The sequence below is a fragment of the Oryctolagus cuniculus genome, chromosome 1 (assembly GCF_964237555.1).
Source record: "Oryctolagus cuniculus chromosome 1, mOryCun1.1, whole genome shotgun sequence".
In the NCBI taxonomy this organism is placed as follows: domain Eukaryota; kingdom Metazoa; phylum Chordata; class Mammalia; order Lagomorpha; family Leporidae; genus Oryctolagus; species Oryctolagus cuniculus.
Window position 1 is genome coordinate 54331907 of NC_091432.1, and position 13672 is coordinate 54345578.

At 38.7% G+C, this 13672-nt stretch overlaps 1 protein-coding gene across 8 annotated transcripts in view; it reads right to left on the reverse strand.

The window, feature by feature from the left end:
• The window catches only part of USP47 (ubiquitin specific peptidase 47), a 115431-nt gene that overhangs the window by 66851 nt on the left and 34908 nt on the right, over nucleotides 1-13672 (reverse strand). For 6 of the 8 annotated variants that reach the window (XM_070073260.1, XM_008266247.4, XM_051824800.2 and 3 more), the window contains 2 exons: nucleotides 5946-6149; nucleotides 824-937 (listed from right to left, as the gene is read on the reverse strand). In XM_070073260.1, coding sequence (XP_069929361.1) covers nucleotides 824-937; nucleotides 5946-6149 — 318 coding nt within the window. Of the gene's footprint in view, nucleotides 1-823; nucleotides 938-5945; nucleotides 6150-6285; nucleotides 6502-13672 lie in introns of all 8 variants that reach the window. The other 2 variants (XM_070073259.1, XM_070073258.1) reach the window with 1 other exon arrangement.

A 13672-nucleotide genomic window follows, 5' to 3' on the forward strand; every position in this document is an offset into this window, starting at 1 on the left:
TGAAAAGCATCAACTAGAACAATTTTTCCTAAGCAAAATTTCATTGAAGAGAAGGGTTTGAAAAAAAGAATCCAAACTCTGAGCCTGTTTCCTCCAGCTATAAAAAGGTGAGGTAAATCAGACCATGTTTTCTCCCACACACTATACAATGTATCTTGATACCGTATTTGTAGCCTTCAGACAGAAAGTTTTCTTTCCATAGTTTTCAACTTGAAGACAAAAAATAAATCTGAAAACATAGTTTTTAAAATTTATAAATGCCTAACTTTTTAAAAGTCAGAAATCTTCTTGGAGAATATCCCTTAAATCAAAAGTTACTACATTAGATCATCTCTAAGGCCATCAGACTAGATAGGAAAGCATATTGACTTGGGTAGACACTAAAAGAAAAAGAAAAGCATTTAATTTTCAAACTAATCATTGCAAATAAGGCTGGTGGGGAGTGGGTGGAGTTTGGTGAGAGGCAGTGGGAACAGAAATACTGAAAAACTGACAAAAACTGCTAAAGATTTAAAGCAAACAACCGAGTGTTTAACTGAAGGAAAGGCCATTGAAACACAGGAGATCTCTGTGGCATCTTACTTTATTCTAAACCCAGCCCTATCCACAGTGTGCTAGTAGTCTTGACAATCTATATACACAAACAACGGTGCTACCAATGTCCAGCCTAATTGTTATCACACACTTATAACAAAAATGGAAAAATAATAATTTGTTACACAAATTACAAAACTTCGATCTCCTTCTTTTGGAAAATCGCATTTCTAAGTACTAAGTGACAATGCATAAAAATTATGGATATAGAGCTGTCTAAATAGCTTACCAGCAGTATTTGAGGCTGTTCACCATCTTTATCTGTCAAGTGCAGAAAGTTCTTCTTTCCTGGCTCAAAATTAGCATCAAGAAGAGACTTGTCACTGGTATGATCCAGTGAAGCCTATGAGAATAAAATGTAATATCTCAGATTGAGAAACATTAGCTATAATAATAAAACTGAAACATTAGCTGTAATAATAAAACTAACAAGGAATATATAAACGACAGATTTATACACTGAAACAGTATTTTTCATTAATGACTCTGGTAAAACTCTATTCATGCAGGATTGGAATTAACTCATCTACTCAAACATTGGGACAGCTAAGCCCAATGACAATACACATACTGACTGGTGTCCCAGAAGCCTACATCCCTCAACACCTAAAAAACTGATGAGGGAAAAGAAAAAGGTTAAGAAGAAATCTTAAGCACTATACAAGACTCTGTAAACATATTTTTGATATTCTCTAAAATGTATGCAATATAAAAACTAGTATATTTTTATGAAACTTAAAGGTAATTTTGTATAATTAAAAACTATAAAATTATGTTTTGATTATGAATATAATGAAAATCCCCAAATAAGCAACACACTAAACAAGTCGATCAAAATAATTACATAATGATTATGTAATATATGTATAACTAACATAACCTTCAGAAAGATCCCTCAAGGAAAACCTGTCCTTGCAAACGATACGTATTCCAACTATATTGGTAGGATCCAAAGATCCTAGAGGGGGCTGTAACTGATCACTTCTTTGAAAGTAAAACATAAAATTCAATAGTCTTCACCTAACTCTTTAATAGGGTAGAGCAATTTCAACCTTAGTCATCATTCTGATACACTCTACTTGGGGAGTGACAGATACAACTCCGTATGTGCCGAGCCCCACCCCAACCACTGCTGAGCAAATGAGAGAGCAGGGATATATATGATATTTTGTTACACTAAGAAATGTTTTTAGCATTTCAAAAACATGTTTGATACCTCCTTACAAAGACTCAGCTTAGAGAAAGGTCTTTATTTCTTAGGAAATTAAAATTATACAAAAGTACAGGTATTAGTGATAACAACACTAGCTGAAGAGATTTTACTACTTACTATCTGTGTGACTTTGGGCAAGGTACTTCTCTGCCCCATGACTTAGTTTTCCTACTTACAGCCTGAGGCTATAATAGCACCTACCTCATAGGATAGTTAAAGAATGAAGTTACACAAGCATTTGTATAGAGCTTAGAACAATATTAAGACGACAGAAGTGGAAAATAAGCGTTAGGCAAGCAAAGCAGAAAACATGTGTGATCTGCTTCTTAAATGGCTCACACCTAGAAACACACGAGAAAAACAGGACAGGATGCCTGAAGTTAAGAGAATCCACACAGGAGGAGGGAAGATATTCCTGGGCCTCTTAAATTCTCTGGTAGGACATAAAAGATCAGCTGATATAGCTGGAACATACAGACAATAAATATAGCTGTGTGTTATGAGGTGGTGGTTGGCTAAGTGGGCTTGGTTTACCATTGTATGGTAACAGCAGGTGAAAGCTGGCATACGCACAGAACAGAAACGAAGCACTTGAGAACAGTCATAGCTGAGGAGAGGCAAACAGGGTAATCCTGAAGAGCTACTAGAAGCTACAGCAGAAGATAATTTAACAAAGCCTTCTGAGGGCCTAGAAGGAGTTTCCATGGAGGACAGAAACTAATACTATGAGGTACTTGCCATCAAAGTAATTATATTCTACCAACTAGAAAGACACAAATGAATGACTATAAAAAAAGGGAATATAAGTGGCATGGCAAGAAATTAGAGGACCTAGGAGGTAAAGAGGATGAAATCCACTTAAGGAGGCTTGAGAAAACATGAAGGCTTCTGAAAGCTAAAAGATAAACAGGGCCTGAGAGGACACATTTGACAATGTAGAACTATCCTACAAAGGGAAAAAGAAGCAACAGTAGAAGTTATATGGTGATGTATCACAAAATAAAAGTCAAAGATTAAATATTACTTATTTTTCAATGTCTTGTAGGGCTATCAACTTTACTGGTCAATTTCAAAGGAAAAGGGTAATTTATTTAAAACACTGTATTTTTTATATTTTTAAAGATATATTTATTCATTTGAAACTCAGAGACAGAGATCTTCTATCTCAGCAGATGGCCGCAATGGCCAGGACTGGGCCAGGCCAAAGCCAAGAACCTGGAGTTGCTGCTGGATCTCCTATGTGGGAGGCAGGAGCCTTGGGCCAGCCTCTGCTAGTTTTCCTAGGCCATTTTCAGGGAGCTGGATTGAAGTGGAGCAGCCAGGACGTGAACAGGTGGTCATATGGCATGCCAGTACCACAGGCGGCAGTTTACACAAACTATGCCACAACACCAGCCCCAAACATTGTATTTCTTAAAAATACAAAAATATATGAGGCAGCAAATTTTGTGATTTTAAAGGCAAATCAGGGACCCGGTGCCGTGGCTCACTTGGTTAATCCTCTGCCTTCGGTGCCGGCATCCCATATGGGCGCCGGGTTCTAGTCCTGGCTGCTCCTCTTCCAGTCCAGCTCTCTGCTGTGGCCCAGGAGGGCAGTAGAGGATGGCCCAAGTGCTTGGGCGCCTGCATCCACATGGAAGACCAGGAAAAAGCACCTGGCTCCTGGCTTCGGATCAGTGCAGTGCCATTTGGGGAGTGAACCAACGGAAGGAAGACCTTTCTGTCTGTCTCTCTCTCTCACTGTCTGTAACTCTACCTGTCAAATAAAATAAATAAAATTAAAAAAAAAAAAAAAGGCAAATCAGGAAACATCAAACATCTCTGATTCTTCTGTGGAGCCAATTAAAACTGTGCCCTCCAAATGCCATAGGGATAAATGCATTCAATTTTATTTGTCACTGGAGTTATTTTTCTGGAAAGCTTAGAGTAGCAACTGCCTCAGACAGACAGTGATAATACAAGCAAAAGTGGAGAGGGAATTTATGTTAAGAAAATAAATTAGTCCAATATCTGAGAGTTAAGATTACAATGACTGAAAGGATTATCTGTAGCTTGTCTTGAAGGCTAACCTAGAGAATCTGGTCTTTAGTGAGTGAGCACTGAGCGGTGATTGAAGGTTCGTGAACTGGAAGGTTATGTGAATGCTGTGATTTAAAACACCAGAATTCTCCCAAGAGTAAGCATAGTGACTTCGGATTGAGAGGCGGGAAACTTTTAAAAAGCCTATTTAGAATACAAATCTGGCCAGCGCCGCAGCTCAATAGGCTAATCCTCCACCTAGCGGCACCGGCACACCAGGTTCTAGTCCCGGTCGGGGCGCCAGATTCTTTCCTGGTTGCCCCCCTTCCAGGCCAGCTCTCTGCTGTGGCCAGGGAGTGCAGTGGAGGATGGCCCAAGTGCTTGGGCCCTGCACCCCGTTGGAGACCAGGATAAGTACCTGGCTCCTGCCATCGGATTAGCGCAGTGCGCCGGCTGCAGCGCGCCGGCCGTGGCAGCCATTGGAGGGTGAACCAACAGCAAAAGGAAGACCTTTCTCTCAGTCTCTCTCACTGTCCACTCTGCTTGTCAAAAAAAAAAAAAAAAAAAAAAAAAAGAAATACAAATCTGATAGTGCAGATGAGATCCAACTTAACTGGCTCCTCTGCCATTCTACCATGCAAATACAATGTCTCTGCTATGATTTAAGTGGCCGTGGAGCCCAAATTCATCTGCTGAAACATAATCCCAAATGCAACAATATTAAAAGATGGGGTATTTAGGAGGTGATTAAAGCCCATATGAATGGGATTATTTCCCTTTATAAAAGAGGCCCCCAGAGGAGGTTTCTATCAAAGGTTCCTAGAACACTTTAGTTAAGTGCAATTATTTTTCATAACAAAAACTAATGCAAGGTTAGGACAAACCGTAGCTTAAAGCACAAGCTTTCCAATAATCCTCCTCCCAAATTCCATGAAATATCCAGAAAAGGTATTTTTAAGATGAACTATGCAACAATCCAGAAAAAGAGTATCATTTGCAAACAAGAAAGTTTAAGAATTTAAGAAAACAGAAAGCCAATGAGATCAGATCTGTGGAAAAACAAAATTAGAGAAAACCACAGCTCAAAGCACCAATGGAAGACTGCTGAGGAGAGGGTGGTAAGGAGCTCTAGACTAAGGTCAAAAGGTAAGAGGCCAGGGAACCATTCCAGTGAGCATGTGGGAAAAGGCATTCTAACTGGTTTGGCCTCTCTCCTTTTCATCTTTCTGCTAAGTGGCAGACAACAGTTCCTATTCCCTGCCAGAGTAAAGTACAGCCACTGGGCCTCTTGCCCCATCAGAAACTAGCTGTTCCCAGGACAAATTATAAACACCACCAAGAGCAGTAGCATGTCTCATGACTACCACAACAACTGAAGATTGAATATGGGAAATTTAGTTAGTATACAGAGAAGTTAACAGGTTCTCAAATATGAAGAAGAATAAAATATAAGAATCACTATTTAAGGGAATTATGAGATAATCTAAATGTAATAATAAAGAAAATAGTTAATAGAAGGCTTAAATAAGAAAATATATCCTCAAAGAGATCTGAGAAGACTGTAGCCATTAAAAATGTGTTAAAGCTTGAGAGCTAAGTCAAAAGTCACACATGTTTATACACAGAAAAACAAATATCTATTAAAAAGTTACCCAGAAATACACATTGAAACACAAATAAAAAGTCACCTAATCTCTGTTAACACTGGACTGTATCACCTTCTACTCCTTTCTATTTCTAAATTTATTTTTTCCTTTTTTGTAAAAATCAGATCATAAATACATGATTTAATATTCTTTTTTCATTGAAAAATATATGATGAACATCATTTCATTCAATAATATTGAAAATTTTCTTTACACAGTAGTCAACTTTGATGAAGGAAAAACAGATGAAACCACATTATGCGAACTTTGGAACAAAGAATGCTGGATCCAGATGGAGGCAAAGGGAAACAGGAGACCTAATCACTGAGCTGGACACAGCCTCTAACTGCAGTTTTCCTAAATTTGCTTCTATACTAAAGAGTTCCAGGATTTACACAATCATTAGTAACAACAACAACGGCTTTAATGACATTGGCAGCTTAAGAGAAGATGCTTTAAGTCTAGGCTTTTACCATATCAGCAGTATTGATTCCATTTCCCCACACCAAATCAAAGGTTCCATTTATGTAGCCTACTTTGTTGGCCACATCTTCGAAGAGCTTTCTGACTGGAGTAGAAGCTGGCAAATTTAAAGTGATCCGTTCATTCACTGTCTTTGAATTAGTAGTATCTTGTATTATACATAAGACTCTAGGTTCTTCAGCAGCATTTTCTATCTGAAATTTTAAAAAAATATATTTTTAAATATTACTTATCTATATAAGAAAACAAAAACAACTATAGTCATAAAATTTTATGATTAAATGTAAAAGAAGCCATAACACATTATCTTCTCTGTGCTACTGTTATTACCTTATTATGCCTGAAATATACTCTTAAGGCTATATCAAGCACACAAGCACCATACATGTTTATTTTGGGAAAGCTGGGCCATATTTCAGAATCAATCATCATTCTTGTAGACAACTGCTTTCAACTTTTAAGGTTGTAAATCAAGCCAGCCATGAAGAGAGTGTATCCAAGCAATTTTAAGTTTAAAATAGTCAAATGAAGTATTTTCTGGATCTCCTGAAGAAACAGAAAGGGAACTGTGCAGAAATGCAGTAAGAATTATCTAAAAATCACAAAACCTATTGACTAATGGATTTAGGCAACCATGTTTGCTGACCTTTATGCTGCTATGCCCACAGCCTGATGCTCAAAAATTCCCATTTATTAATGTGTTGGGAGCTGACAAGCTCATCCAAATATAAAACCAAGTGGGAAAGGGGGGGGGGGGGCAAGGAAAAAAAACTTTTTGAATTGCCAAATGCAGAGGAATCAGGGTCACAAATTCTCTTTCCTTCTTTTTCAGTTACTGTATAATTCAGTAATTATTATTATTTTTTTTAAATTAATTAATTTATTTGAAAGCCAGAGTTACAGAGAGAGGAGAGATTTCTGTCTACTGGTTTACTCCCTAAATGGCTACAACAGCTTCTTCTAGTCTCCAATGTGGGTTCAGGGCCCAAGGACTTGGGCCATCCTCTGATGCTTTTCCTAGGTCACCAGCAGGGAGCCAGATTGGCTATAGAGCAGCTGGGACTCAAACTGGCACTCATATCGGATGCTGGTGTTACAGCTGACAGCTTAACCAGCAATGCCACAATGTCCCATAACTCAGCAATTATTAAGACAAACATTTTAAAAAGAAGACTCTCAAAGAATCTCTGCTCTCTTTCAAGCTGTTGAAAGACATTGCTGTTCTTTTCACTTTCCACAGGGTAGCAGACTGCATCAGGAAACCTCGTGGGAAAAATTTCTAGCCCTCCTTCTCCTATAACAGTCACCTCAATAAACAGCACCACCTTCCATCTAGCTGCTGAAATCAGACAGCTGAGCTGCACAACCTCCTTGTCTCTACCACCTTCATCACTTCACACCATCACTGACTCCTATCACGTTGACCTTCTGGATATCTCTTAACTCTCTATCTTTATTTATCTATCTTTATCTTTATTTATCTATTTTATGTATACATCTTTATTCCTACCTGCAATAATCAGATTACATCAAAATTATTGCAATACTTCCTAGCAAGTTTAACTTCTTCCAATCTTACATCCCTTCAATACAGAACAGCATTACAAAATTACAAAATTTTTGTTTGATGAAATAATTATAATTTGTTTCTATGATTTACAATTTTGGGTTTCTAAACGTTACTTAAAAGTTAATCGGCGCTGTGGCGCAGCAGATTAACGCAACTGGCCTGAAGCGCGGCATCCCATATGGGTGCCTGTTCTAGTCCCAGCTGCTCCTCTTCGGATCCAGCTCTCTACTGTGGCCTGGGAAAGCAGTAGAAGATGGCCCAAGTCCTTGGGCCCCTGCACCCACATGGGAGACCAGGAAGAAGCTCCTGGCTCCGGATCGCCACAGTTCTGGCCGTTGCGGCCAACTGGGGAGTGAATGAGCCGATGGAAGACCTCTCTCTCTCCCTGTCTCTCCTCTCTCTGTGTAACTCTTTCAAATAAATAAATAAATCTTTAAAAAAAAGTTAATCAAGGGGCTGGCACTGTGGCATAACAGGTTAAGCCACTGTCTGTGACACCAGCATCACATATGGGCACTGGTTCATGTCCTGGCTGCTCTACTTTCAATCCATCTCTCTGCTAATGCACCTGGGAAGAAGAGCAGAAATTGGCCCAAGTCCTTGGGCTCCTGCACCCACATGGGAGACCTGGATAAAGCTCCTCGACCCTAGCTTTGGCCGGGCCTAGCCCGGGTTATTGTGGCTATTTAGGGAGTAAACCAGGGGATAGAAGATCTCTGTCTCTCTCTATCTCTTCTTCTTCTTTTTTTTTTTTTTTTTTTTTGAAGATTATTTATTTGAAAGATGGAGCTACCGAGAGGCAGAAAAAGAGAGAGAGGCCATTTAGGGAGTGAACCATTGGATGGAAGACTTCTCTCTCTGCTTCTTCCTCTCTGTAACTCTGCCTTTCAAATAATAAATAATTTTTTTAAAAAAAGTGAGTGAAGATGTTTGATTAATATTTTTAAAAAAGTAAAGGTGCTATATTAACACATATAAATTATTTTGTACATTTTAATCCTAAAATAAAATAGAATGGAGTGTAAAAAAATCTGATTAACAATACAAGAGTAGATGACAAAACACCTTTCAAACAACTTGAATAGTTTCAGAAGTCAGGTGGTCTAAATGACTCAAATGTTCCTGATATAAAATACCACAGGAGACAAATTAAAACTTCAGATAGAATGGAGTTGAAGATCCAAGGAAGTTGACTCTACCTAAGAATTCAAAAAGGAAGTGTCATGCACATATACATAGGAATGGTGATGTGGCAACATCATATGTTCTGACATTAGGAGTTCCTGCTTCTTTCTCTAAATATGCAAGCAAAAACACTCTAGACCCCACTCCTTCTACTTAAACACATGGAAAAACCATCCTCCAATGGAATCCCATTTGAAAATTAATGTGCTATAGTAAACAAAGTTAATCTCATGTACACCTTTTACACTTTTCAATAACTTTATTTTCTGTACATATAATTTTGCTCAGTTTTAAAAACTGTAAGAATCAAAAGAAAAAAATAAAAATTATTTGTAATCCTATACCTCAGAGACAACTATTAAAATTTTGGTGCATATCCTACCAAAAATTTTTCTTACACACACACACAAACATCCATACTTCTTATACATAAACACTACATTAGAATACACATGCTGTTTTGTAACTTCTTTAGTTATATCATGTAATCTTTCCCAGGCAAGCTTTTTCTTTGTAAAGATTTATTATTTATCTGAAAGTCAGAGTTAAAGAAAGAGAGGGGAAAGACAGAGAGAGAGAGAGAGAGATCTTCAATCTACTGGCTAACTCCCCAGATGGCCTCAATAGCAGAAGTCAAAAGCCAGCCAAAAGCCAGGAGCTCCATTCCAGTCTCCTACATGGGGGACAGGGGCCCAAGCACTTGAGCCATCCTCTGCTGGGTTCCCAGGCTATTAACAGTGAGCTGGATTGGAAGTGGAGCAGCTGGGACCTGAACCAGTGCCCATAAGGATGCCCAATAAATATACCACAATTCCAACCCCCTCATCAAGTGTTCTCTAACTTATTATTTTAAAAGGTGAGTAGGTTTTTTTTAGTATAAGAATTCATAATAATTTATTGAATCAATTCTACTTTATAGACTATTACTTAAGCTAGATTTTATTACAGCTTTAAAAATAACTCTGCTGAATACAGAATTAAGACAATGACATAAACTTTATACACTTTTTGTTTCCTTTAAATTCCTATACCTAGAATTTCTGGGTCAATCACATTTTACCAGTGAATTCAATTATAGGATAATTTGAACAAACTAAAAGCTCTGACTTCTTTAAAGATTTAACCTTGGGGCCAGCACTGTGGTGTAGCTGGTAAGGCTGCCGGCTGCAGTGCCAGCTTCCCATATGGGCAGCAGTTCGAGTTCCAGCTGCTCCACTTCCAATCCAGCTCTCTGCTATGGCCTGGGAAAGCAGTGGAAGATGGCCCAAGTCCTTGGGCTCCTGCACCCATGTGGGAGACCTGGAAGAAGCTCTTGGCTCTTGGATCAGCGCAGCTCTGGCCATTGTGGCCAATTGGGGAGTGAACCATTGGATGGAAGACCTCTCTCTCTCTCTCTCGCTCTTTCTCTCTGCCTCTCTCTCTCCGTAACTCTTTCAAATTAATACATTAAAAAAAAAAAAAAATATATATATATATATAACCTAGCCACTTAGAATTCCAGTACTTAATACCTTACTTTCTGGCCCACTCTTCATCACACCTACAATTTAATCTAATACATGGCCATCATCCAAAGATTTTATTTAAATTTTGGAACCACTATTGCCAACACTAATCATACTAAAGTAAAATTTCTCACCTCTTTATTCCCTTCCAATTTGGGATCTGAGAGTAAGGCAATTCTGTTTTTTTTTTTTTAATTTTAAGATAGCATCTTAATTTTAAGATAGCATACTGAAGTAAACCAGTAATTTTTTTAAAGACTTATTATTTATTTGAAATCCAGAGTTGGAGAGAGAGAGGAGGGAGAGACACAGGGAGAGAGACGGATCTTTCATCTGCTGATTTATATTCTCCAAATGGGCTGGGCCAGGCAGAAGAAGCCAGGAGCCAGAAGATTCATTCAGGTCTTCCACATGGGTGCAGGGGCACAAGTCCTGGGCCATCTTCCAACTGCTTTCCCAGGCACATTAGTAGGGAGCTGTATTGGAAGTGTAGCAGCTGGGACTCAATGTGGCACCCATATGGGATGCCTCTGTTGCAGATTGTGGCTTAATCTGCTACTCTAAAACACCAGCGTCATCCAATAATTTTATAACAGCTTTTCAAGAGAAAAAAAAATTTACAATACAAAATAAGCATGCATATTTCTAAAACATTCAAATGTTAAAAGGTATTTCTAGGAGTTGGGAAAATAAGGCAAATATCTTCTTCACTTCTTTGGGGCGTTACCCCAGATTGATCATACTTATGCCCAAGGAAAAATAAAGCATCATCTTAAAGTGGGTTAAACATGACTAAAAATTTTCTGCCACACTTTTGCCTCTTTTTCCTCTTTCTATGAATCTGTGAATCATGTGACCATTTAGGACCAAGAGAGTGTGACAAAAGTGATACTTTCCAACTGAAGGCAGGGCCTTAAGAAACCAACATCATCTGCTTTTGCAGCTCTTGGAAAGTTCCCTCTTATAAACCAGCCACTTTGTGAGAAATCCAATTAACCTGGGATCAACATGCATGAGGTCACCCTCACTATCCACACATGGAGAGAGAAGGCACTTAGTCGGAGCACTGAAGTGCCTTGATAGATGGGAAAGGCCTTCTCAGACATTCCTTGGAAAGCCAACCACCAGCTGAAAGGAGCTAAGTAAGCCCAGATGAAGCTGCATGGAGCAGAACACAATAGCAGAGTCCTTGCCCAAATACCATCCCACAGATCTGAGGCAAATAAACAAGTATTCATTTAAGCCACTACCTTTGAGTATGCTGTTACATATCAGTAGATGAAAATACCCTACATACATGTAAGCACATACAATTATAGTTGGGAAGGATGTGACAATGGTGATAGGTATTGGTACTGGGGGGTTGTCCACTTAAGTATACATTCAGCATTAAGGAAGGACATCTGAGGATTCACATGATTTAGGAAAATGAGAAGAAGTTTTAGCCAAAGGAGTTCTACAATTCATTCAAAGTAAAAAAATAGGTGCAAAATTTTAGAAAAGTCTAAAGCATGTTCCATTTGGGAAATATTTAATATAACTTATGAGTAATCAGAAATGTACAAAGTTTTCTACACAGAAAATCTAGCCAAGAACAAAAAGGGTATAAATCATAAAATTAAAACTATTTAAGAATAATTCACAGTACTACTACATTTGTAAGCAAAAAGGGGAAGTCAACAGCAGTTATATTTAACATTACATATACTGAATAAGCTCTGTTTCCAAGCTCATGGCAGAAATAAAGCTGGATTTGCTAGCTAAAAATGAACAAAGAAAACTTAAATACTAAAACACATAGCATAGTTTACAAAAGGTAAAACGTATTGGAACAAGACACTGAAAACAGTTTTCTTACAAAGATGGACTCATTGCTAGGAACATCTAGAAGCAGCTGACACAAAAAATTCTTCTCAGAGCCTCCTGAAGGTATATTTAAGTTATCTTATCTCCTTGATAATCACAATGGTTCTAAGTTTAAATCTAAATTCTCTGATAACATAATTTTTGTTGCCAAAAGAAAAAAAAAAACCTTCCTAGATGTTTCTTTTTTTAAATTTTTTGACAGGCAGAGTTAGACAGTGAGAGAGAGACAGACAGAGAGAAAGGTCTTCCTTTTTCCGTTGGTTCACCCCCCAAGAGGCCGCTATGGCCAGTGCGTTGTGGTACGGCGCGCTGCACCAATCCGAAGCCAGGAGCCAGCTGCTTCCTCCTGGTCTCCCATGCAGGTGCAGGGCCCAAGGACCTGGGCCATTCTCCACTGCACTCCTGGGCCACAGCAAAGAGCTGGACTGGAAGAGGAGCAACAGGGACAGAATCCGGCACCCCTACTGGGACTAGAACCCAGGGGTGCTGGCGCCACTGGTGGAGGATTAGCCTAGTGAGCCATGGCACCGGCCCCTAGATGTTTCTTAAAAGCAAACACCAACTGCAGCAGGTATTTGGCCTAGTGGCTAAGACACCTCATGGGATACCCACATCAGACTGCCTGGGTCTGAGTTCCAGCTATGTTCCCAATTCTGGCTTCTTGTTGGATTGTTGGGTCAGTGCCACTCCCTACAAGAAATCTGGATTTAATGCCTAGCTTCTGGCTTCTACCTGGCCCAGCCCCGACTGTTACGCATATTCAGGGAATGAACCAATGGATGGGAGAGAGGTTTCTTTCCCTCTCTCTGTCTCTGTCTGGGTTTCATCCTTAAAATAAATAATTTTTTAAAATTTCACAAATTAAGGTGTAGAACTTATGGAATATATTCAGAGTGGCATTAACATGTAGAAAATAAGTTAATATAAAACAAAATTCAAAATTATGAAGATTCAGATTTCTCTGAGAAAAAATTTAAATAAGGAATTAAAACATGAAGAGACTTCTTTACCTCTGAATTTAATGGTCAACCTATTCTCTCTCAAGACCTTTTCTTTTTTTCAATTATATCACAGAAATTAGTATAGTTGCAAACTTAGAACACACACAGTAAGGTCACTTTCTATACTTGGTACTGGAGCTGCTATGAGCTAAGAAATTGGGCCTACACTTTCAGGATGCCCACAGGTAATAATGACTACACTGTCATAGAGAGACAAAAGGGAATCGATTAATATTTTTACTTTCTGAAACTTATAAAACTGATAAGCTTTGAAGCTGATCTATGAATCATGATCAGATCTATGGATTTTTATTTTAACAAGTTATAATTCTTGGGCTGCTGATGGAGGTCCTAACTTACACGGAAAAGAAAAAGATTATCCTGATTCCACTCCGTACCAAAGCACCAGCCAATCCTGATGTTCCCAATATGATCTTTTTGTAAGCGGTTTCTTGTCACACTTAGGGAGGATAGAAGACAAGGGGGTTGGTGAATGCCTGATCAACAGGCTACAGAAGGACAGCAAAATCTTTTGTTCTGGCCCTGCCAAGGCAGCTGCGGAAGTAATAGAAATTCAATGAATCTATAGG